We start from the raw sequence: 26,597 nt of genomic DNA, 5'->3' as shown, positions 1-26,597 counted from the left end.
AATTATGTATTAGATAAACTATATTATAGGTTGTAATAAGCATGTGTTAAAGGCCATTCACAGATTTTATTCTCATGGGAAAGATACATATATTTCACTAAAATTACAACATGTTACAATCAATGAACACAGACAAAAATAATCAGACAGCAAAAATTACCAAGTGAAGGTGTCTCAATCATTATTCACCTTGTCAGTAAAACTAAAAGCAAATGCAGAATTCTAATGGAACATCAAAAGAAACTCTCATTTCAATGCCCATGATATAATATTGTGAAGTATGCTTCCTATGTGAAGGAAAAAACAATAGATGAGAGAAAAACTTCAATAAATAATACTGAGGTTGCCTGAGGAATATTAACTAGTGCATGTTTGACAAAGAGATGGCTTACAAAATAGTCAAAAAACACTAAATTGTCATATTTATCAAATCTAATTCTTTATGGTATAGATATCATCACCTAACTTATTACTTATATGCACTGGTTAAAAACATATCAAGCATTTGTTTGGAATCTTTGAGCCAATATTCAATATCTATCTAACAGAGCCAATCTATTTCCTAAAGGACCAATTTCTATCTATCACATATACAATATCAGACCTATATATATATAGCTATCTAACAGTAACAATCTATTTCCTAAAGGACCAATTTCTATCTATCACATATACAATATCAGACCTTTATATATATAGCTATCTAACAGTAACAATCTATATCCTATAGGACCAACTTCTATCTATTTCATATACAATATCAGACCTAGTATTCACTGTCTATCTATTAAACAGTGCCAATCTATATATATATCCTATAGGACCAATCTCTATCTTCCACACATAAAGTAGAATTACACCTCATAAAATATTCAGTAGATTTTAATGCTGTTTTTATAGTTCCCTAAAGAGACATATTAACTAAAACATAAAACAATTATATCTGATTCTTGTGCATACAGTATTTGTTGGCAATGACAAGTGAAAAGTTTGCTTAGTCAGAGGCGGATTTGGGGGGAGGCTTAGGGGGCAGGGCCCCTTTTCTGGGAAAAAATTGGTTGCTTATATATATGGAATCACTAATTGCATGACCGAAGCGGGCCCCCACTTTTGGATCAGCCACTGTTTATATCATCTGATACAAGGTGTATTATCTTCAGCAAGCCAAATTCACTATTTTTAAATGAAGTAAAATAAATAAATTAGAAGTGAAAATAACTGCCTAGTTTACATGTATGAAGCCATGTCGTAGACAGATTGTTCCCACAGAGATCCCCATTTTCTCCAGCTGCACATAATTTTTCAATGTTTTTAAGTATTGATTTTGATTCCTGACCTGAGTCTTTACAGGTCACTAGGTAACAAACAGGTTGCCATGGATACACAGAAAACTGACAAATCTTATAATTATACAGAAATATGGCTTTATTGACAAAACCTGTAACTTTTTTCTTTAGAAAAAGTCAATATTTGTCATTGATGGATATTTTTCAGCAGATCTGTTCAAACGGAAACCATAAGTAGGCAGGTCATTTAAATGCATGATAAAATAAACATACAATCCCAAATTTATATTCCTATAAAGTAAGGGATGGTTGAAAATAAATTTGTCTTTCTGAACAAGTATACTTTCTGGTTAAGAATACATCCGCAATAAAATCGTACAACTTCTATTTGAAACCCCCTGGTTGAGGGAAATAGCAAATTACACAGGTTAAAAAAAAAAGGGGGGGGGGGGATTCATAAAATTACATTTAAATAAGACATATATTAAAAAAAAAATTCTGTTACTTAAAATAGAAATGAATTTCTTAAAGTTATGAATATTTTTCTTAGAAATTGATCCAATTTATGTCACTTTGTCAATTACTGCTTCACATTTTAGTTATAAACCTAGTTCCTTAGTAAAATTTCCTTCAGCTTCAAATACAAATGGTTCAGGAAATGTAGTTGGAATATAAATCAAGTAGTAAAAAATATCTTGTTATTAATCTTGACATTAAAGATTTGGTTTGGTGAATGGGGGATATAACCATGTTATAACTGACGTCATTAGGGAATAATAAGAAAGTAAATACTTCTTATTTACTGCTTAATGCATACATATATTTTATAAGGATGGGTCATGTCATAAACTGTCTCTTTAATTGGCGATTATTATCATATTTAAAAAAAGGTGTGATACCTGCATGTAAATTATAGGTGTGAAAGCATTTAAGGAATGTATTATTTACACTTTCACTGTCATTACCAAATCAAATTCTCATTCATGAATCTCCATTTATCATGTTGTTAACCACATTTATATAAATGACTTTAAAAATATAATTAACGGAAGTTACCATATCCACTATAAATCTTTTTTTTTTCCTGTTCTAAAATCAAAATGTCAAATTTTATGATTTAATTAACAAACATTCCATCAAGTAAAACCTTGTGCCAGATGAACAATGATGAAAAAGATCAAGGACTTTTATAAATTATCAATCAAGAAATGTGTGTTCTTTCTACTAAACTATTCATATATTTAAATTCCTCAAGTCAGTCAACCCATTGTCACATTAATGTCTATTTGGTGATTGTTTTCTTAAACCACTTTACTCTGTACATGTATACATTTATTTTCATAATAGAATTTCTCTTATTCCTCATCACTCAGTTCACTTAATTTCATCAAAATAATTAAGCCTCCCCCTTCCCCCCTTTAACTCTTTCATTTTCAAACTGCATACCCTATCCACCTTTTCAATGTGTTTCCAACAATAGATATGTACAACCCCCTCCCCACACTTCATTTTCATCATGCCAGGAAATATTAGAAACTTATTTTGAAAAAAAATGCATGGCATTTGGTTAATTAAGTCAATTTTTTTCAAAACAGACAGACTACTTTTAATACAATCACAAGTAAGATTTTTTTTGAAAAAAAGCAACTTTTTTTGAATTTTAAAGTACTTTTTTTTTAAGTTTGTTTTCGAAAAAAAGATTTTTGTGAACTAATGAAATTAACTTTCTGTGTAACTCTTTCCTACATCTGTAAACAAAATTATGTCAGAATAAAGGGGTACCCACTTCCAATATCTTTATTTGGATTTGTGGGGAAAAAATCATTGCCTATCTTTCTTAATCCACATTTTTTAAGCTTATCAAAATTTGGTCGATAGCCTGAGAAACTCAGTTCAGGTCAAATATTTAAATCCTAACCTTCTTAAGTTGTGCATGATTTATCTTTGATTTTGATAGGATTCCATCAGATAAAACTTTCATAAAGATTATGATTATTGTGGATTACTAGGACAACGTCCTTAAAAGATGATTTTATTTATCTGTAAAAGAAAGAAGTCAACCAATTTAATAATCTATAAGTCTTCTACTGGCATGAGTGATGACTGAAGTTTGTTTCAACAAAACTAGTTCATTTGTGGTTTAAGTCATCACATATTTTATCAGTAATGGATCATAGTTGTTCCTTTACAACAACTGAACATTATGTTATATATGTAGTTAAATATATGCAGTCAATTCAAAATATCCTTACCTCCAAGTGTCCTTCATAAGCAGCCATGTGCAAGGGAGACCATCCAGCATTATCTCTATGCATTTCATCTAATCCACGTTCAAGTAACTGTTGGACAACATTGACATTGCCTTGTGCTGCAGCAATACTAAGAACAATCCTTCCCTCAGAATCAATCGTATCCACAGCACATCCCCAAACTAACAGCTGATTTACAATTTTAGAATGTCCCATTGAAGCAGCGGCTAGAAGAGGCGTACGACCATTGTTATCAGCATGGTCAATATCTGCATCCCATTCTAACAAAAGTTCACAAACTTCCTGATGACCTTCACATGCAGCAACAAGCAATGGGGTCATACCATCATGATCTTGGTGATTCACTTCAGCTCCATTCTCTAGAAGTAATCCAACAACCTTTTCATGACCTTCACTAGTTCTGATGCAGACGGCTGCTACTGAAAGAGCAGTTCTACCATCACGATCTTCTTGATTGACATCAGCATTGTTTTTTAATAAATCTTGTACTATTTCTGCATGGCCCATGTATGCAGCAGCAATAAGAGCTGTACGGCCATCATTATCAGCTTTATTGACCTCGGCCTGATGTTCTAGCAGTTGTATCACTATTTCTTCATGGCCACCCCAAGCTGCTGCTCTCAGTGCTGTTCTTTTGTCTGTATCAGCATGGTCAACTCCAGCTCCTGCTCCTAATAACAATAAGACAACAGCATTATGTCCACCCCAGGCAGCTGATCGTAAAGCTGTCCATCCATCATCATCAGTACGATCAACACAAACTTTGGATGCCAATAATATGGCAACTATTTCTGCATGACCTTGTCTTGATGATAATATTAAAGCCGTCTGTCCCTTTTTGTCAACAGCTTCTAAGTCTGCACTATTTGCTATAGCAGTTGTCAGGAGCTGAATATTTCCTTCGTGAGCAGCATTGTGTAGGACCGTTCGTCCATTACTGTCCACCTGATTTACAGACACATCCAATGTAGGCTGCTTCTCGTTGTCAACTTCTTCAATCATGCTTGCATGCATGCTAGCAGTTTCTGCTTCATCAGGGTCTGAAGGAAGTTTAGCACCTGCATCCAAAAGAAGTTTTGTAACTTTTTGTTCCTTTGGAATCCCTACTGATAAACTTGTCTCTATATCTGCACCGGATATCATTAACCATTGCACTAAATTAGTATACTGTAACACATCATAAAAATTTCCACGTAGCATGTGTAAGGCCATTTCCTGAACTTCCAGTGGTTTTAATTTGTCAGCACTCATTGTAGCCCTCATTGCTAACATAGCATGACCTTCGGAGGCGTTACACAAGTACTTCTGTGTGCAATGTTTCACATCAAGTAGCCATTCTGCAAAACTGTGGTGGAATAAAATCTTACTTCCATTCTGTCCTTCTATCAAAATTTTCTTCATACTTTCAATTTGCTTTGAAAATTTGTCTCCTGTTAAATCAGTGTTTTTTATGTGAACACAGTCAAACAAATCTTTTGAGTTCACTGGCTTATTGGATGCCAGAATAACATTGATAATAGGCTGAATTTTGGTAAATTGCTTACGACCAAAAATCCTCTGACATAACCAAAGGTATAATCCATTCAAAGTTCCTGGAATTTCACGAATCTCGCGTAACATTATGAAATTCTCAGATACACCATCGAGAACTCGTTCTAAGTATAGAAAGCATCCATTGCTCTTTATGTGTAATTGATTCAACATTTCTGCTGTATCACGACTTAGATGTTGCCTCAGTCGCTCCTCTTTATCAAGTCGACACAGAATGTATTGCTGAACATCACGAACAACATGAGATTTTCGAAGGTCATCTAAACTAATTTTTCTGAAACCAGTAAACATTCTAGTTACTGTTTTACTTTGTTTCCGAGCAGAACACACAAGGAGAAGCCATGGTGGAAAGTTATGATGATGATTTGCTAGAAGCTCAGCAATTGTACGGCTTTCTCCATTTTTTTCTCCTAAACTTTGCAGATAACATTCATCAATGGAATCAACAATCATAAATACAGTTCTTTCTGGTTTTTCAAGCATCTGTAAAGGTTCTAAGACAGCTTGCTGGAAGACTAGGTCAGGATTTTTCTCAATTTCCACTGGATTGAGAAGCCTCTGTACTTCAGGATCATTTATGATGTCCAAATATCCATTGATTTGTTTACTTTCTGACAACTGGTTTACCAGGTTAAGGATGAAACTTGTTATGGATAAGCTCTCAATGTCATGAGCCTGACAGAAGTGCCAGGCAATGAGTCGTTGATTGAGAAGACATTGTTTTCCTTGTGATACAGTAGGCCATGTCAGCTCTGCACACACCGCTGACTTGCCACATCCTGGACCTCCCACTATCAAAGCCCCACATGTTTTAGATGTCGGTCTGTTTTCTAGGCAATGGTTGATTTTACTGAAAGTCCATTCCCTACAGAAAAAGTTCCTTTTCTTCAAGAGACACTGTGCCATCTTTACAGGGCAGCCATATGAAGGCATCACATCCTCTGAAAATAAAATAAAGCAAAATATAAACAAAAGATTAAAATTTGTATCCTACTCAATTTGCAGCATTGTCCAAAACTTGAAATTTTATTGAAAGGCTTTGGTTTGAATGTCAGAATTAGAAGATGTGGTATGATTTCCAATGAGACAACTCTCCAGAAGAGACCAAATGAAGTAGAAGTTAACAACTATATGTCACCATACAGCCTTCTTGACCTGTTAATGTTAACAGTATATTAGACTGCTTACAAATATAAATATAGTATTTCTATAGGATCTAATCGCTTTTATTTTTTATTCCTCTATCCCTCTTAAATAACAATATCCTTTACTTCATGAAAGACTGTTGCACATTAGTTAGAAACATTTATCAGTTAAAATATTTTTTCGGTTTTTACTTCATGAAAGTCTGTTGCACATTAGTTCCAGACATTTACCACTACAAATATTTGTATTTTCAGTTCACATATTTTCTATCACAATTATGTTACATTATATAATCCTAAAAACAATTATCATGGTGGGAAAAAAAAAGCTCCGTGTCTGTGAGAAAATGTTAAAGCTGTGTTACCTCCTGGAAGGTTTTGTCAGGTCAACTGGCAAGGCTGATGCTAAAAATAGCTGCCATCAAGGTATAAAGACAGGGAAGATGGAATAAAACTATTCAACATACTTAAGTATGGTAAATCTTGATTTGATATGATGTCCTGTCATAAATATATCTACATATGATCTAAACATTTGGCATGTCAATGAGACACCCACTTGTGTGTGTGTTTATACTCTGCTATTATTGCAGACTGCCAATCACTTTGTTGGCTATATTACTGTACATCATGTTATAAAAGGAAAACGAATGCATGCTACATGTATTTACTGACATGACTGATACTAAACTAAACTGAAGTTTGAGGGATAGGCTACAAGGTGGCTATGTCTGTCCTGAGAAAAAAAACTCAAACTTCAATTTTGATAGAAGAGGGTTAAAACCTGGTTCAAAGAAGGGTCAACATTTCAAAAAGTAAACGAATAAATATTGTATAAAATGAAATTTTCATCATTTGTGAAATTGGAGTTTGCATACTTTTTGGATCACATGAAAAAAAATCAAACTTCCAAACCCAATTTGTTTACATAAATTATCTTGTAAGGTATTCACACATTTCTTTTCCTACCTGCTATAAACATTACCTTGCAACAACCAACAGACTAACTAACTTAACAAAGGAAGAGGAAAAAAGAAAAGAATGTCCCTGTGGCTCTTGTTGATTTCAATCTACATCCTACATTGCAGGTGAAATTGACATGGAAAAACTGTACTGATACAAACAAAATGTATTTACAAGTATGTTCAATGTTAGGCCATACATAAATGATATATGTTCCAAGTCCAAATCTGGACAGTTATATATGTTACCACTAATAGTGACTATTTAAGTCTAATAATTTCTAATAGGCCAGTTCTGTCAACATGGTGTGAACTATGATAGCAAATTTTATTTAAAGTTATTTGCACAAATATGGCAATATCTAGCTGTCAAAGTATTTTTTTGGCATTGCTTTCTCGCATCTAATAATAATTCAGCTTACCTATCTCAACGTTATTATGATTAGGAGGCATTCCAAAACTTTGTAATCCAATTTTATTTTACATATATATTACATTAACACCATGTACACAGCTCAAGGGATAAATTCAATTTGAGCTAAAGGTGTAAAAAAGTCAGCTATAAATATGAATGAAACGAAATCCCCTCAAACCTTATATTTAAATACCAGACAATCTATTCTTCGGATTCCTTTGATCTCAGACGCTAGATTATAAAACAAAGACCCAAAGAATGTATTGATCTATTTGTGTATTGAAATCGGTTGACCCGATTGCCCATTGTTGATGACATGCGTTAATTAACGGCATATTTTATAGCTAGCCGCATTCCACAACACTGGAATTTATCCAAACATAAATATACGATCCAAAAGCTCTAAGTCGTGCATGCAAAAATCGACCAAGAATGTATTAAACTTTTCCTTGGCCAATACACACCATAGGCATCTTTTCCGTTCAATACTTTGTAATCATAATCGCAAATATAATCCAGCAAAGTATACTTACATGCATTTTACAATGGCATAATTCCTCACAATATAAACAAAATAAAAAAGTCAATACACATTCACTAGACGCGTCTCTCACACGTTACATTCACAAATATTTAATCTTCCATGCCTTCATGTTATTTTTATCACTCAGTCGACAAAGCGTGTCAATCATCTTTTATGGGCGGCGATTTATTCGGTTAAGCAATAACTATTGGACGATGGTTTATATGGAGTATGAATGAAGCCAGATCGAGTTGTGAAAGTAATTTCGCGTAAACTTTTTAAGATAAAAATTAACCAACAAAAATACATCAATCGAATAAATCAACACAGCATAAATATATTACCTCTATAATGTCTATTGGAGAAAATGTATTACACAAAAAAGATGGCATGTTGTTGTTAACACACATCAATACACGGACCTCACATTTTAAAATATTTTTCCAGGTTACAGATGTTATAATTTTTTAATTATCATTTCACTCTTGTAAACGTTTTTTTCTTGCTCATGTCTTCTTGAAAAAGTCACATCACGGCCGTTATTTGCCACCCCCTCTATTCTTAAAATATCAGAAGAAGGATTGTGCATGGTTCTAAATGTCTCTGTACCAAGGCCCAGTGGCGTTTACAGTTTAACAGTACACAATATTCGTGGTTTTTTTTATTTATTTAGATATCTGTGATCATTTGTTTATTGACATTTAAAAAAAAATGTATATGATTAGTCTGCTCTGCCCACACTCTTCAAAAATGTAAGTCTCTGTCTAGACTAATCGCAGACCACAACTTTTACACTGATTTACAATCTTTAAACATGAAATGTGCGAAGAAGAAAACATACACCCTTTTTTCTCTGATACGGTCAATAAATTGTAGTATAAAGGAATTTCAACCACAATTTTAGACAGGATCCACCAGAGACGGGTATACAAAACATATTCAGTATATGTTTTTGGACCAAATTTCTGAAGTCAAGTTCAAGTCAACAGAAAAGTGTTTCTGCCAGAAAAGGAAATGTGGCAACCTAGCCTACAAATACGTCCGCTCTTCAGATGCCAATCCCAGACTGAATTACACGGACTTGCCTTGCTTAGCTCAGATTAGTTCGCCAGTTGATTTCCTCATTTGAATTGTTTCACACATCATGTTATCCCGGGGCCTTTTGCAGATCACTGTATACGGTATGGGTTTTACAAATATTTTACTGAGGGTCGTTCGGTGACCCTGCAATCGCCCTTGACCTTTTGCCTTTGGTAGATTACTGATCTTTAAATCTTTAGGGCAGCGTAGTCATAATTTTAGCAAAAAAATCTTCTTTAATATACACACTCAGTTATTTCCAGCATTTTGACAAATTTCTCTGTGGTCAAGAGAGTTCATAATTTTTGTTAGTAACATATTGTAAATCGCTACTTGCATTTCAGATGCATTTTTTCGTTGATTTTCAATATTTTCAACGCTCTGAATCAGCCCAAAAAATCCATCATCGGATTCACACATAAGTGCTCTTTCACTTACGGAAATTCAAGTCTTAAGTTGAGGTTAGTTACATGTACATAAGTCCCAGATTTTGTTTATGCTTATACGAGGATTTTAAAAGATTTAAGTCGTTTGTTTATGCAGAGACACAAAAGTATTTTTTATGAATGTACCCCGCCTGGCAATATCAGTAGCCTGCCTACCAGCCGTCTAAATCATGTTCGGTGTAGGATTATGGACACGTGTGTTCTGGAGAGATTAAAGTTCATGCGATCTTTGCTGTGATCCAATATTACTTTTTGACATGTATATAGATAGCTCTTCATGCTTAAATTGTCATTCTTCTTTTTACGTACACGAACACCCATGGAGCATGGTTTGAAAAAGCTTGTGGGGTTATAAGTACAACATATTAGAAAACAAAGAATAAATTACTTAAATATATATATATTGACAGTTATAAATAATTTGTATGACAACCGAGACCTTGTCAAACTGTTATTGCAAACGTTAGGCCGAATAAGTACATATGAAATGTATATACTCCCAACTCCAATAACAATAAGGAAATAAACAACAATAATAATATGCACTTAAAATTAATCCTTCATTTTTCGTGATTTTAGATAAAATAAAATGATATTTGAACATTTAACAGTTACATTTTCTGCTTGAATTATTAATGGAGCGTACTTCTTACAATCTAGAAGTTTGTTTACGATGTGTCAAAACTTTTCTATTATGTTCAAATGGTGCACTAGCCAATTTTATGCAATTTAAGACACTCAGTTCCCGATTAAAATGTTTATAAAACCAAAACATTTCAACGTATGAGTACATCCTCATGTACTTTTGGCGTTCATTTAATTGTAGTTGAATTACCGATTTGTTTGAATATTTGTTTATAAAATCATCTTGAATAATATTTAATATTTCAGCATGCTACTTATTCTTTCTATATTTGTCTGTTTCGAAAGATATACAAAGTATAAAAGTTAATTGTCGCACATCACGACAAGGTGTAATTAACTACTTCAAATTCCTGAAGTAAAAACGCCACCATACTAACATGAACTCCCAAACTTTTGTTAATTTGGACTGCAATTTCCCCAAAATTTTGATGAAAAATTGAGATCTGAAGCATCCCGAGGACCAAAGTGACCTTAAGCTATTACTAACTACCTTACGTTTTCTGTATTTCTGATTTTACGCAATAGCCATGAACTTATTTCGTCTACTTCCTTAAATAACTTAGTACTTTAGAATTAAAACAATACAGTTCTTATGCAAGACTAATCAAAGACATTCTTGTGGTATATCTGGTCAAATGTTAAAGATTTACATTACAAATATCTATACATATATTCGGTCAACTTGTCTGTACAAATCTCGGTTCAAATATAGATACTTATTAAAGGTAATTCCAATTTTCAGAAATCTTGTAAATGTGTGTTAACATAGGCATAAATTAAGTACAAAAATATGAATTTTGTCAGACACAAAAGAAAAAAAAATCGCGCGCCCTCTCGATACAATATATAAATATTAGACACTTATTTTGCAATTAAAAAGTTTAAAGAGTTCAAGTGCATAAATAAATGCATGTAATTAGGTTGAACATTGCACAATATCATGTTTTTCCTGCACTATTTATGGCGATGCGGCAACTTTACTTTTATGGCCTGCATTTGGCATGCACAACATTTCGAAGTGCGACAACCGATGTTAGATGTAAAGGGGAGCATGCTTTTCTTAAACACAAACTTTTTGGCATACATTCTTTCTTTAATTCAGGCAATTCCACTCGAAAGGTGGGGTGTGGGAATGGGGGTTTACATGTATGATTATGTATCTGTACATAGAAATTAAGAAGTCCGTGCTACCTATCTTCTACCGTTAACGATCAATTGAGGTAAGCTGTATATATGTCCCTTCGGATAAACGAGTCACTGTTGTTGGCTTGCTGTTTCACTCACGTGTACAGAATATTAGGTATTTTGTGTTGGTTTTGGTAGACATATTTTACCAGGATGTGAGTGTACAGAATTTAAATGACTGTCACAACTACAGAACACGCTTCTGGTGAATTTGTTTTGCCCTACATGAACGAAAATGGACTGATTGGTGATTGCTTTACGTCGCATCAGCGCAAAAAGGCTAAATCGTAACAATAATTATGAACGATGATGGACAGGATGGACTGATCGGTGATTGCTTTACGCCCCATCAACGATATAAGTCTCAGTTTATCGCGGCAATAATGATAACGATACAGAGAATGGTGTTGTTTTTTCTTTCAATAGAACAGTATCACGCGCCTGTCGAGTATAACATTTCACAATCTACTGTTCTTTGAAAATCGTACGAATTTTTACTGAAAAAATCAAAACAATCAGTATACATGGGCGACTCAGTGAAAAGTAAAATCACAAAAAAATACTGAACTCCGAGGAAAATTCAAAACGGAAAGTCCATAATCAAATGGCAAAATCAAAAGCTCGAACACCTCTAACAGATGGATAACAACTGTCACATTCGCGACTTGCTACAAGCAGTTTCTTAATGAAATGATTGCTTCAAATAACAGTCCTCACTTGATGCTACAAGTTCAACGAGATTTTTTTTTTTTTTTTTATCCATATCAATTTATTTTGAAACATTTACCAGACATGCGCCTGAAAGTAAACACCAGTACGTTGATGGTTTGCTGCAACCAAAGAAGAAGAAGAGGAAGAAGAAGAGAACAAATTGAAACAGTACGTATATATATGTTCCGCGAAGTGGCTCATCATAACTGAAGACTGGCAAATACAATCGTAAATGCATAGAGCATATAATGACAAAAATTAAGTGCTTTAACAGACCACCTATGGATCTGTAAAGTATTGTTGAGAGGAGACATTTGTAGATGAAATATCATACAAACAACTCATAGATATAATAAAATACTGACAAAAAATGGTTTATTTTCTTGTTTTATAATGAATTATTAGGAAAAAATGTCGCATATATAAGCGATTTATTCAAACAGAACCCTTTACTTGACGGTCTGGTCAAAAGATAGGATTTGAACTTGACCTCACTTCGGATTAACTAACCTTCTACGTACATGACATATTTATAGCAACAGAAGGCAAATAAAACGTCACCTATACTATAACCAGAAACCTTAGGTCAAATATCATTTATAGATTTCAAGTACCTTTTCAAATACTCTATGGTCACTACTAAGGAATGGTCAGTAATAGTGACCATTTAGGTTGGAGATAAGTGAGAGATTAACTGGGTACTAATACGACACCCCCTTAAGCTTTATCACAACTGCTATGAAGATTACCGTAATCCAGTTATCTTGTATTATATAATGCTAATTGGATGGTTTGTTTCCCTTGGAATGCAAGGAATGTGACTGGTAACTTTTTTTTTTAATTTGTTGTATCATTTGATAATTAAAGGGTAATTCTCTTTCCTGTTGGGGTATTCCGGACAAGTCTTTTTACTCATTATCTTGGAGGTGCTATATTTGTCAATTCTTATCTTTCTGATATAATTGACTGCCTCCTTCTATGTAGAAGTCACAATGCTGAAACTACATATATATCTCGACCACTAGTGGTGGTTTTTTTTTTCCTTTTTGGGTTGTTTTTTCACTGACTTATATTATTGAAAGACTTTCTTGTAAATATTTATTTTTTGGACAACCATATTTTATATCCCTTCTTCAATATATGCCCCTGTGGTTTTGTCCAACAATAACCTGTGATATAGGGGCATGAAAAACGGTGTTAGAAGTTTATAATTTATACAAAGTTACATATGTCAGTTCGGATGTGTAAACGTCTTTCAGAGCGAGTGTGACTTATTTATGTAAGCAATGTAGTGCCCAAAAATTCTTCAGGGTGCAGTAGCTCTATTAACAGATTTCAAAAGATGTTTAAGTGACACTTTTTCAGTAGTGTTAACAGATTGTCAGTACTTATCCAGAACAACTTAAACATTAAGATCGCATGATGTTTAATCAGCATTAAGAGATTATGAATAGTTCTTCAAAGTGAGTTTGTAATTGTGTTTTAGTGACTTATAATTCTTAATTTCTATGTCACTTGGTCTCTGGTGGGAGTTTTCTCATTGACAATCATACCACATCTTCTTTTTTATATTTAGTTATTATGTTCTGTAGTGTTAAAAGATGAATCAAGGTGTGTTTGGTGATTTTGTCCAGTAGTTTAAAACAGGTGAATCAAGAAGTTTAGTTATTATGTTCTGTAGTGTTAACAGGTGAATGAAGAAGTTTTAGTGATTTTGTCCATCAGTGTTAATAGGTGAATCAAGATGTTTAGTTATTATGCTCTGTAGGGTTAATAGGTGAATCAAGATGTGTTTTTGATTGTGTCTAGCAGTATTAACAGGTGAATCAAGATGTTTTAGTGATTTTGTCCAGCAATGTGAACAGTTGAATCAAGATGTTTTTGTGATTGTGTCTAGCAGTGCTAACAGGTGAATCAAGATGTTTTGGTGATTAAGTTTGTAGTTTAGATGATACAAGATGTCTTGGTGATTGTGTCCACCCGTGTTAACAGGTGAATCAAGATGGTATAAGGTTTATATTCAGCAGTGTTAACAGGTGAATCAAGTTATTTTAGTGATTATTTCCAGCAGTGGAATTGGATATAACGGATGTTTTAGTGATGGTATTCAACAGTGTTAACAGGTGATACGAAATGGCTTAGTAGTTCAAATTCTGTCCAACTGAGTTAACTTGTGTTTACATGTGATACACTATGTCTTAGTGATGATGTTTAGCTGTGTTTACATGTGATACACTATGTCTTAGTGATTATATTTAGCTGTGTTAACAAGTAATACACTATGTCTTAGTGGTTATGTTTTAACTGTGTTAACATGTGATACACTATGTCTTAGTGATTATGTTTAGCTATGTTAACAAGTGATACACTATATCTTAGTGATGAGGTTTCCCTGTGTTAACAAGTGATACACTATGTCTTAGTGATTATGTTTAACTGTTTTAACATGTGATACACTATGTCTTAGTGATTGTGTTTAACTGTGTTAACAAGTGATACACTATGCCTTAGTGATTATGTTTAGCTGTGTTAACAATTGACACACTATGTCTTAGTGATTATGTTTAGCTATGTTAACAATTGATACACTATGTCTTAGTGATTATGTTTAGCTGTGTTAACAATTGATACACTATGTCTTAGTGATTATATTTAGCTGTGTTAACGGTGTTACACTATGTCTTAGTGATTATGTTTAGCTGTGTTAACAAGTGATACTCTATGTCTTAGTGATTATGTTTAGCTGTGTTAACGGTGTTACACTGTGTCTAAGTTATTATGTTTAGCTGTGTTAACGGTGTTACACTATGTCTTAGTGATTATGTTTAGCTGTGTTAACGGTGTTACACTATGTCTAAGTGATTATATTTAGCTCTGTTAACAGTGTTACACTATGTCTAAGTGATTATGTTTAGCACTGTTAACATGTGATACGATATGCTTTAGTGATTATGTTTAGCAGTGTTAACATGTGATACGCTATGTCTTAGTGATTATGTTTAGCTGTGTTAACAGGTGATACACTATGTCTTAGTGATTATGTTTAGCTGTGTTAACATGTGATACACTATGTCTTAGTGATTATATTTAGCTGTGTTAACATGTGATACACTGTCTTAATGATTATGTTTAGATGTGTTAACGGTGTTACACTATGCCTTAGTGAGTATGTTACAAGTGATACACTATGCCTTAGTGATTATGTTTAGCTGTGTTAACGGTGTTACACTATGTCTAAGTGATTATGTTTAGCTGTGTTAACGGTGTTACACTATGTCTTAGTGATTATGTTTAGCTGTGTTAACATGTGATACACTATGTCTTAGTGATTATGTTTAGCTGTGTTAACAATTGATACACTATGTCTTAGTGATTATATTTAGCTGTGTTAACGGTGTTACACTATGTCTTAGTGAGTATGTTTAACTGTGTTAACAAGTGATACACTATGCCTTAGTGATTATGTTTAGCTATGTTAACAAGTGATACACTATGTCTTAGTGATTATGCTTAGCTGTGTTATTAAACAAATATATACTCTGTCTTAGTGATTATCTTTAGGTGTGTTAACTATTAATACACTATGTCTAAGTGATTATTTTTAGCAGTGTCAACAAGTGAAACACTATGTCTAAGTGATTATGTTTAGCAGTGTCAACAAGTGACATACTATGTCTAAGTGATTATGTTTAGCTGTGTTATTAAACAAGTGATACACTATGTTTTAGTGATTATGTTTAGCAGTGTCAACAATTGACACACTATGTCTTAGTGATTATGTTTAGCTGCGTTAACAATTGATACATTATGTCTTAGTGTTTATGTTTAGCAGTGTCAATAAGTGACACACTATGTCTTAGTGATTATGTTTAGCAGCGTTAACAATTGACACACTATGTCTAAGTGATTATGTTTAGCTGTGTTATTAAACAAGTGATACACTATGTCTTAGTGATGAGGTTTAGCTGTGTTAACAAGTGATACACTATGTATAAGGGATTATGTTTAGCAGTGTCAACAAGTGACATACTATGTCTAAGTGATTATGTTTAGCTGTGTTATTAAACAAGTGATACACTATGTTTTAGTGATTATGTTTAGCTGTGTTAACAAGTGAAACACTGTCGTAGTGATGATGTTAAGCTGTATTAACAAGTGTTACACTATGTTTTTAGTGATTATGTTTAGCTATGTTAACAAGTGATACACTGTCTAAGTGATTATGCTTAGCTGTGTTAACATGTGATATGCTATGTCTTAGTGATTATGTTTAGCTGTGTTAACATGTGATACACTATGTCTTAGTGATTATGTTTAGCTGTGCTAACATGTGATACGAAATGGCTTAGTGATTATGTTTAACTGTGTTAACAAGTGATACACTATGCCTTAGTGATTATGTTTAGCTGTGTTAACGGTGTTACACTATGTCTTAGTGATTATGTTTAGCTGTGTTAACAATTGACACACTATGTCTTAGTGATTATGTTTAGCTGTTAACAATTGATACACTATGTCTTAGTGATTATGTTTAGCTGTCTTAACAAGTGATACACTATGTCTAAGTGATTATGTTTAGCAGTGTTAACATGTGATACGCTATGTCTTAGTGATTATGTTTAGCTGTGTTAACATGTGATACACTATGTCTTAGTGATTATGTTTAGCTGTGTTAATGGTGTTACACTATGTCTTAGTGATTATGTTTAGCTGTGTTAACAAGTGATACTCTATGTCTTAGTGATTATGTTTAGCTCTGTTAACGGTGTTACACTATGTCTAAGTGATTATGTTTAGCTGTGTAAACAAGTGATACACTATGTCTTAGTGATTATGTTTAGCTGTGTAAACAAGTGATACACTATGTCTAAGTGATTATGTTTAGCAGTGTTAACATGTGATACGCTATGTCTTTGTGATTATGTTTAGCAGTGTTAAGATGTGATATGTTATGTCTTAGTGATTATGTTTAGCTGCGTTAACATGTGATACACTATGTCTTAGTGATTATGTTTAGCTGTGTTAACTTGTGATACACTATGTCTTAGTGATTATATTTAGCTGTGTTAACATGTGATACACTATGTCTTAGTGATTATGTTTACCTGTGTTAACGGTGTTACACTATGTCTAAGTGATTATGTTTAGCTGTGTAAACAAGTGATACACTATGTCTTAGTGATTATGTTTAGCTGTGTAAACAAGTGATACACTATGTCTTAGTGATTATGTTTAGCAGTGTTAACATGTGATACGCTATGTCTAAGTGATTATGTTTAGCTGTGTAAACAAGTGATACACTATGTCTTAGTGATTATGTTTAGCTGTGTAAACAAGTGATACACTATGTCTAAGTGATTATGTTTAGCAGTGTTAACATGTGATACGCTATGTCTAAGTGATTATGTTTAGCAGTGTTAACATGTGATACGCTATGTCTTTGTGATTATGTTTAGCAGTGTTAAGATGTGATATGTTATGTCTTAGTGATTATGTTTAGCTGCGTTAACATGTGATACACTATGTCTTAGTGATTATGTTTAGCTGTGTTAACTTGTGATACACTATGTCTTAGTGATTATGTTTACCTGTGTTAACGGTGTTACACTATGTCTAAGTGATTATGTTTAGCTGTGTAAACAAGTGATACACTATGTCTTAGTGATTATGTTTAGCTGTGTAAACAAGTGATACACTATGTCTAAGTGATTATGTTTAGCAGTGTTAACATGTGATACGCTATGTCTTTGTGATTATGTTTAGCAGTGTTAAGATGTGATACGTTATATCTTAGGGATTATGTTTAGCTGTGTTAACATGTGATACACTATGTCTTAGTGATTATGTTTAGCTGTGTTAACTTTTGATACACTATGTCTTAGTGATTATATTTAGCTGTGTTAACATGTGATACACTATGTCTTAGTGATTATGTTTAGCTGTGTTAACGGTGTTACACTATGCCTTATTGAGTATGTTTAACTGTGTTAACAAGTGATACACTATGTCTTAGTGATTATGTTTACCTGTGTTAACGGTGTTACACTATGTCTAAGTGATTATGTTTAGCTGTGTTAACGGTGTTACACTATGTCTTAGTGATTATGTTTAGCTGTGTTAACGGTGTTACACTATGTCTTAGTGATTATGTTTAGCTGTGTAAACAAGTGATACACTATGTCTTAGTGATTATGTTTAGCTGTGTTAACAATTGATACGCTATGTCTTAGTGATTATGTTTAGCTTTGTTTACATGTGATACACTTATAATGTCTTAGTTATCATGTCCCACTGTGTCCATCAGTGTTATATGTAGTGTAATGTGTTAAATAATTTTCAATGGAGAACAACCCCTCAGAACCCCCTTTGACTATGATTATAGACTGTGGAGTCCATTGTATAAGAAGAGGTATGAGTGGATGTAGAGTTGTATCCAATTCTTGCATGTTTCTGTTTCATAATTTTTTTATGATTATCATTCTTATTAATCGGCCATTTATAATCAGATGTCTCATGTCCTTAATTTGGAGAAATATGTTTCAATGGTCTATATTCCCTCATCAACAATCAAAGTGGCCTCAAAGTGACAAAACGAATTATATCACAAAATGATTTCAAGCATACAGAACTGTTTTTTAACATTCCGTAGGTGATAAAATTTAAAGATAGGCTACTTTAAAATCTGTAATTATTGCACTGATTAAATCAGGTGTTTTTGTGCTCAATTTGTGCTGAGTGTTGCACAATGAACCTTAGTTTGTAGATAAAGCATGCAATTGCTATTTTTTATGTCATGAATTACAGATGAAAAGACCACATGCTAATTCATTCATGTTAGTAATGATACAAAACCGTCCTTTCAGTGATGAAATAGTGTATCCTGTAATTAACCGCAAACATTTATCAACATGTGTCATTATCTGAGAGAAAAAAATCAAGACTAGTAACTGCTCTATCAAAATCTTAAATTTTGCTTTTTATTACATTGGAACTTATAAAGAATGATCAAACAACTTAATGAATATTCATTCAATGCTGCATGCTGCAACATAGTGCTTAACCTTTAAACCATATAACATTTTCACCATTTACACTTTTAGTCCTTTAAAACAATAGTTCCAGATTTGTCAATATGAACAAATTTGACCCTGTGTCAGCATGCATGTAAGAATTTGTTTTGTAGATAGAATAGCATAGAATAGTATAGAATAGTACAGAATAGTATAGAATAGTATAGAATAGTATAGAATAGTATAGATGTCCCATCTTTAACATCCAATCTTCCATTAAACTTAGTATTTATAGATCAACTCAGTACTTTGAAGTCTATAATCTTTATTTCAAATTGAAGGTAAAGGCAGTGGCAGATACAGAACTTTTTATAAGTGCCATAAGAGGGGTCCTACTACAATCATACTTCCAGGATTCCCTATATAATCAACCAAATTTTTCACACAAAAGTGGGGGAGGCCCCAGCCCACCTACCCTTGAATCAGCCTATTAAAGGTCACATCTAATTGACACTATAGATCATCAATACTTGAATATTGGAAGGTCTTGAACTGTATTAAATTTCTAGGTCAAAGATTTACCTTACATTACAGATCAAAATTAGAAAAATCAAACTTGTAGACATCATTAAAAGCATATCATCATCCAATCTGCATCAAACATATAAATTCTTTGCTCCAAGGTCAACTGTTAAGGTCATAACTTAAACGATAAGAATATGTTTGCATCTGATCTTCATCCACAAATGTCCATAGCTTGACCATTGGAGAGGAAGAATCGGTCAAGGTCATAAGTCAATATAACAATGTGAACCAGGTACTCCCCAGGGCGCAGCTTTATACGACCCCAGTGGTCGAACCCTGAACAGTTGGGGCAAATTTGGTCACAATATTCAAGCTTGATACTGTCTGAATTTTGATTGTGATCAAATTTTTGACATAATATAGGTTTTTGCCACAAAATTAATGTGGTTAAAGATCTAACATATCTATTGCACAATACTGTGCAATTGAATATTTTTTCTTGAAACTTTTCAAAATTCGAAATTTGAAAAATGTTGAAAAAAAAAAAAAATCCCTTAAAAAAATGGTAAACGGAGTTGAAGGCCGTACTTTAACCTATAATGGTTTACTTTTTAAATTGTTATTTGTATGGAGAGTTGTCTCATTGGCACTCACACCACATCTTCCTATATCTATCAACCCCACTTTATTGACCCCCCCCCCTTGGAGCAATAACCCTTAAACTCAATCCCATGCTTTCCTTTGTAATATTGAACCTTGTAGTACGATTTCAGAGAGATCCATACACTAAAACACAAGTTATTGTCATGATTGTTTGGAAACTAGAAACATGCTTCTTTTTGGCCCTTTTTTTGCCCTTAATTCCTACATATTTTGGGCAATTAACCCAAAACTTAATCCCAGCCTCCCCTTTGTTATATGGTACATTGTGGTACAATTTCAGAGAGATCCATGCAATTACACACAAGGTATTGTCTGGAAACTAGAAAAATGCTTGTTTTGGCCCCTTTTTGGCCCTTAATTCCTAAACTTTTGCCCCATAACCCCTTAAATGAATCCAAACCTTCTACTTGTGATTTTAAACATTGCGGTATAATTTCAGAGCAATTGAAATACTTGTAAACAAGTTATTATCCTGCAACTAGAAAAATGCTTGTTTTGACCCCTTTTGGGCCCCTAATTCCTAAACAGTTGGGACCATCATCCCCAAAATAGCTTTTCGTGTCTTCGGACGACGACGACGCAGACGACGACATAATACCATTATACGAACCCAAAATTTTTTTGGGGTCGTATAAAAAGGGAACAAAAGCTAATATCTTACATCAAATATATCCAATGAATTAATCATTTAATGCATGGCCATGTTAAGTTTCAAACAGCATCTGTAACACATTAAATCTGATATGCATGTTTTACATTTGAAATGACAAAATATCAACCAGATTCAACAAGCCCTTTCAAGAAAATTTATGTTAGCAAATGTTTAATTATAGAAGGGACTAAGATAAGAATGTTCAGACTTATTTAGTATCAATTTCAGACAATTCATGTCATAAATGTATAAGAAATATTTGCTTCCTTAAAAAATTCTGACCAATTTTTTTAACAGACAGGATGTAGACTATCAATTACACTGCTTTAGTAGTATATATGTTCAATTGAATATCATGAAATTTTTGAAATTCTTTTGTTTGTAAACAAATTGTTAATATGTGAATATAATTAGATTATAACTTATAGATTATATATTAGTGTTTACAATTATATAATAACTGTGAACACCATAATAATACAATAAAAACTATACAAGAATATTTTGACAAATATAAGATTTTGTATTTAGTATGCTGTAACTATAGTAGCAAAGGATAAAAGGATAATTTGATGTTGTCTGCAAAGTTGGAATCTATTACTGCTAGAGCTGGTAATAGGACCTGACATTAAAACATGACATAATCATATATTTTTCAAGTGCAATAAAGCCAGCACGGTTGGGCTTCTTATAGACTGATGAAAAAAGAGTGAGCTGATGTAAAACTAACCCATTCAGTGGCGGATCCAGAACTTTTCCTAAAGGGGGGGCCCCGCTGACTGAACTAAGGGGGGCCCCGCTCCAGTCATGCTTCAATGATTCCCTATATAATCAACCAAATTTTTCCCACGAAAGGGCCAGCCCCCCCCCCTCCCCCTGGATACGCCTATGCCATTGACAACTAAATTCTGTTTCCATTTCACCATTTTTTTTTCATCCATATCTTTTCATTCTTTTCATTCAGATTTTTTCCTTATGGAGTCCTTTTATTTTGGACATGTTTGACCTATGTCAGACCCATCTATATTGGTATCATGCAAACATATGTCTGACCTGTTTATACTGATAAGATGCTAAAATATATCTGACCTATTTATACTGGTAAGATGCTGAAATATATCTGACCTATTTATACTGGTAAGATGCTGAAATATGTCTTATCTATTTTTACTGGTAACATGCTGAAATATATCTGACCTATTTATACTGGTAGCATGCTGAAATATGTCTGACCTAAATACACTGATAAGATGCTGAAAAATGTCTGACCTTTTATACTAGTAAGATGCTGAAATATCTCTGACCTATTTATACTGGTAGCATGCTGAAATATGTCTGACCTATTTATACTGGTAACATGCTGAAATATATCTGACCTATTTATACTGGTAAGATGCTGAAATATGTCTTATCTTTTTTTACTGGTAACATGCTGAAATATATCTGACCTATTTATACTGGTAGCATGCTGAAATATGTCTGACCTAAATACACTGATAAGATGCTGAAAAATGTCTGACCTTTTATACTAGTAAGATGCTGAAATATCTCTGACCTATTTGTACTGGTAACAAGCTGAAATATGTCTGACCTAATTTATAATACTGGTAAGATGCTGAAATAGGTCTGACCTTATTATACTGGTAAGATCCTGAAATATGTCTGACCTAATTATACTGGTAAGATACTGAAATATGTCTGACCTAATTATACTGGTAACATGCTGAAATATGTCTGACCTAATTATTCTGGCAACATGCTGAAATATGTCAATGCTTAATTGGCTGACCTATTTCTATTATGTTGAAACATGTTTAACCTATTTCTACATTTTGATTTATTAGGAAAGACTCATTTCTATCACTGAAATGCAGTTTTTTCTTCATTTTGTCCTGTTGATATATGTTTGACATACTTCTTCCTATACATGTTTAAAAACTTTTTCTACCATTATGACATGTTTTCTTCATATGACAAACTTTTGTTTCGTTTCTATTACCTAATCCTCTCAATGTTGTACCAATCTGATATGTGTTAGACCGATTTGTGCAATGTTTTTTACATGTTTAACATATTGAGATATGTCATGTATTACAGTCTTACATACAAGAGGTGTTTAAGTCAAATGATATACCTATATGAATCATCACAAACTATACATCATCTTATATCTATTTATTGATAAAAAAAAAATACAGTAATATGTTTAATTTATTAACTTGAAACACATTTACCAGCTGGAATTTAACGTGGTAGGTACCAAACACTTAGACTCAAATTAATTTGGCGTGTTAAATTTTTATAAAATTTAAAAAAAAATATTAACTTAAACCTGTGACAAAAAAAATGAAATTGAAAAAAAAAACTTGAATCCCATCCTTTTTTCAGAACAAAAATCATTAGATATTTAGCAATTTGACTTGCACTAATTTTGCTTATTGAGAAGTCTAATATTTCCTTAACATGATTTAATGTTCAGCTGATTTTTACAGAGTTATCTCCTTGTAGTGTTATATACTACCAGAAATTTTCACAACAAAAGAAGAGACCTGAATACTCCTCTCATATTTAAAGTTATGCAGTTCATGTTCCAATAGAGGCACCTCTTGTGTTGCCCCTATGCAAGAAAAAAAATGCTAATAAGTCAAAAAAAGGTGATGTAGCAATTTAGAATATCACAAGTAAGTTTTAATATGGTGTTTCCTTTATGGTCATAACTTATCCAGGACAAACCTCATGTTTTCTTACGCATCTTGTCCTGATTATGCATGAAATATTTGCCACTGGATATTAAGCAAGAAAGCAACATTCAATCACCAAATCATTACTTATCAGTAATAGTCCAGTCAAACTAAGATTTAACCTCAAACTAATTGCAACAGAAAATATTTTAGTTCTAATCTATAGTATTATGTCCTTTATATACACAGAAAAAAGTCCCATAAAATCTAACTTGAAGAAAACTCAAAATCAGCATTTTAAATTTCCTATGGAAATTAACATTGGGAGGGGAGATAACTCTTGCAAAAATTAGTATTTTTTGGTCAGTTTTTGGTTGTTTTTCTTGAAATTTATGTATAGTATGATACTTTGATGGGGTTATAAGTTTGTATTTGACTAAATTATATAATCTTCTGCTCATGAAATGTACAAAACAGAAGTGCTATGGGTAGTTTTCTTTTTTTCGTACATTTTTCATTAAAGAAATTGCAAATTTGAAGCTTTGTAACCATTTAAAAAAAAAATGTGAAAATTTGGTATTGTTTATATCTGTATATTATGTTTTTTCAGTATCTTACTTATCTTAAGAAACTTTAAACCACAAAAAGAAGAATACATGCTTAATAATTTTTATTAAATTTGAGATTCTTTACCTTGACATGTTGAAAAATTCATAAAATGGTCAACTAATAAATTATGAAATCTAGATTATAGCTTGATAAAATATATGCAAACACCTTTAGAGTTGTTTGTTATACTCTAAAGACCGCTTAAAAATCAAGAATCAATACATTCTGTTGAATAGAAGCGGTAAAGTTATAATTTTGTATCAATTTTTATAGATATTTCTGCCTTTTTTGCAAGAGTTATTTCCCTTTTCAATGCAAATCTCCATAGGAATTTTAAATGGTGATTTTTTTAGTTTTCCTCAAGTTAGATTTTATGGGACTTTTTTCTGTGTATATTTGGGGTATACTGCTAAAGATTAAAACTTAAAAATCTTCTGTTGCAATTACTTTCAGGTTAGGGTCAAATTTATGCTAGATTGACTGGACTATAATGTATACAACCTTAAATGAGATGTGTGCAGATCTTACAATCCAATCATTTCTATAAGGAATGTATACAACCTTAAATGAGATGTGTGCAGATCTTACAATCCAATTATTTCTATAAGAAATTCATGATAGATGTGAGAGTCATTTTCTCATTACCCATTGTACATAAAACTACAATCTTGGATGAAATACATTTCACTCAATATTGAATAAAATCTTTCATCAATATATTAAACATTTCCACAATGAATCATCAATGGAATACAGATGTAATGTGAACACAGCTAGAAACAGTTCCAACTGTCAAAGTATACTCGTCTTATTCTGTTCCTAATCCGGTTTTGAAAGTTTAGTTCTTTATTATAGAATTGAAAATGCATTAACTCAATACTGTAATTTTTTGCAGCACATAAAAGGTCAAGGTAATAGATACCACTTTTTTTTGAAATTATTAGGTTTTGAACCTTACTTGATATATGGTCAATAATATTGAGAGAAATGTTTATATGAAGTTAACCAACTATGTGATATCCTCATGTGAAGTCCGGGTAGTGTATCACCCCTGAAGTCGGTTGAAGGTTAAGGTCATTACATAAAAGTCTAGGTCAAACAAAGTAACTTAAAACCCAGAATCAGACCCTCCCCCATTTGCATCCATCCGAGCAAGAGAAGTAAAACATAAATTTTTCAGATTTTTTTTTTTCATTGCAAAAATTGTGTCAGCATAAGTTTAGAAGAAAAAAACAAGGACTTTAAATTTTTATTGAATTATTTGTATGCACCATTTCCTGAAATTGCAAAAACTAATATTACAATTTGTGCCAATTCTTCAACAATTGCAATAATGTATACAAAAATTTCTGAATTTTTACAGTTATTGGGACATTGTAGATAGAACATATGTACTGTTATTTAAACAAAAGTTTGATCTAATTACATGACTTGGAACAATACAATGATATCATATATAAAAGCAGAACTAATTACTATCCATAACATGTGAAGAATGCCTTCTTTATTATCTTAAGCTTTGTAAAAAATGTATGGCGAATTAAACTTTGTGAAAAGCCAAGATTACAGACCTAGATCCTATTGACATTAAATAGTACCACAGGTGTTAGTAAAAAACATACACTGCCAATCAGCTGTTCTGATTATCATTATTATACATAAATACAATTAACCCTAACTTGCATAATCCAATACCTCAGAATAATAATAACTGTAAAAGGTGTTCAAGTTATTGTATGTAAAGGCCACGTTCGTCATTACATAAACTAGAGCAATAATGGATCTAAAGATAGGCAACACTACAAGAATGTGACCTAATCCAAATTTATTATGTATTGTAAGCCATAAACCTTTCTTGGTGAAAATTATGCTTATCCTTAGCTACAATATTAGTTTAGAAAGCAATGTGATTATTCACTCTGATTCACAGTCATGAGTAACAACTGTTTGTCTGTCTGTCTGTTGTTGTTTCAGAGTACTCAGCTTCTGGACAGATGATAAAGGGTTAATATTTTCCTGAAAGGTATTTGCTATTTTTATTTTAGGTCTTTCTGCATGAAGCCAACTTCTTGTTTTGTTTCATGAAAATTGAATATACCAAAAAATAAGCTAGTTTTGTTATAGTTTGGTTTTTTAGCACATATCCCCCTTTTAAAAACCCACATTAAATTTTTCAAGAATGAATCAATATAAGGTCATGTACTTTATATTACTGAGTTCAATTGTAACATGATCTAC

The 26,597-nt window shown here is 32.6% G+C and overlaps 1 protein-coding gene across 5 annotated transcripts in view; it reads right to left on the bottom strand.

The window, feature by feature from the left end:
- The window catches only part of LOC143085486 (uncharacterized), a 74,738-nt gene that overhangs the window by 14,450 nt on the left and 33,691 nt on the right, over positions 1–26,597 (bottom strand). For 2 of the 5 annotated variants that reach the window (XM_076261857.1, XM_076261856.1), the window contains exons 1-2: positions 7,637–7,785; positions 3,539–6,048 (exon numbers count right to left, since the gene is read on the bottom strand). In XM_076261857.1, coding sequence (XP_076117972.1) covers positions 3,539–6,048; positions 7,637–7,667 — 2,541 coding nt within the window. In that variant the 5' untranslated portion in view covers positions 7,668–7,785. Of the gene's footprint in view, positions 1–3,538; positions 6,049–7,636; positions 7,786–8,162; positions 8,309–26,597 lie in introns of those variants that run through there. The other 3 variants (XM_076261860.1, XM_076261859.1, XM_076261858.1) reach the window with 2 other exon arrangements.

This window comes from Mytilus galloprovincialis, chromosome 8 (assembly GCF_965363235.1).
Source record: "Mytilus galloprovincialis chromosome 8, xbMytGall1.hap1.1, whole genome shotgun sequence".
In the NCBI taxonomy this organism is placed as follows: domain Eukaryota; kingdom Metazoa; phylum Mollusca; class Bivalvia; order Mytilida; family Mytilidae; genus Mytilus; species Mytilus galloprovincialis.
The sequence above is the reverse complement of the archived record's forward strand: the minus strand, read 5'-3'. Positions and strand labels throughout refer to the sequence as shown.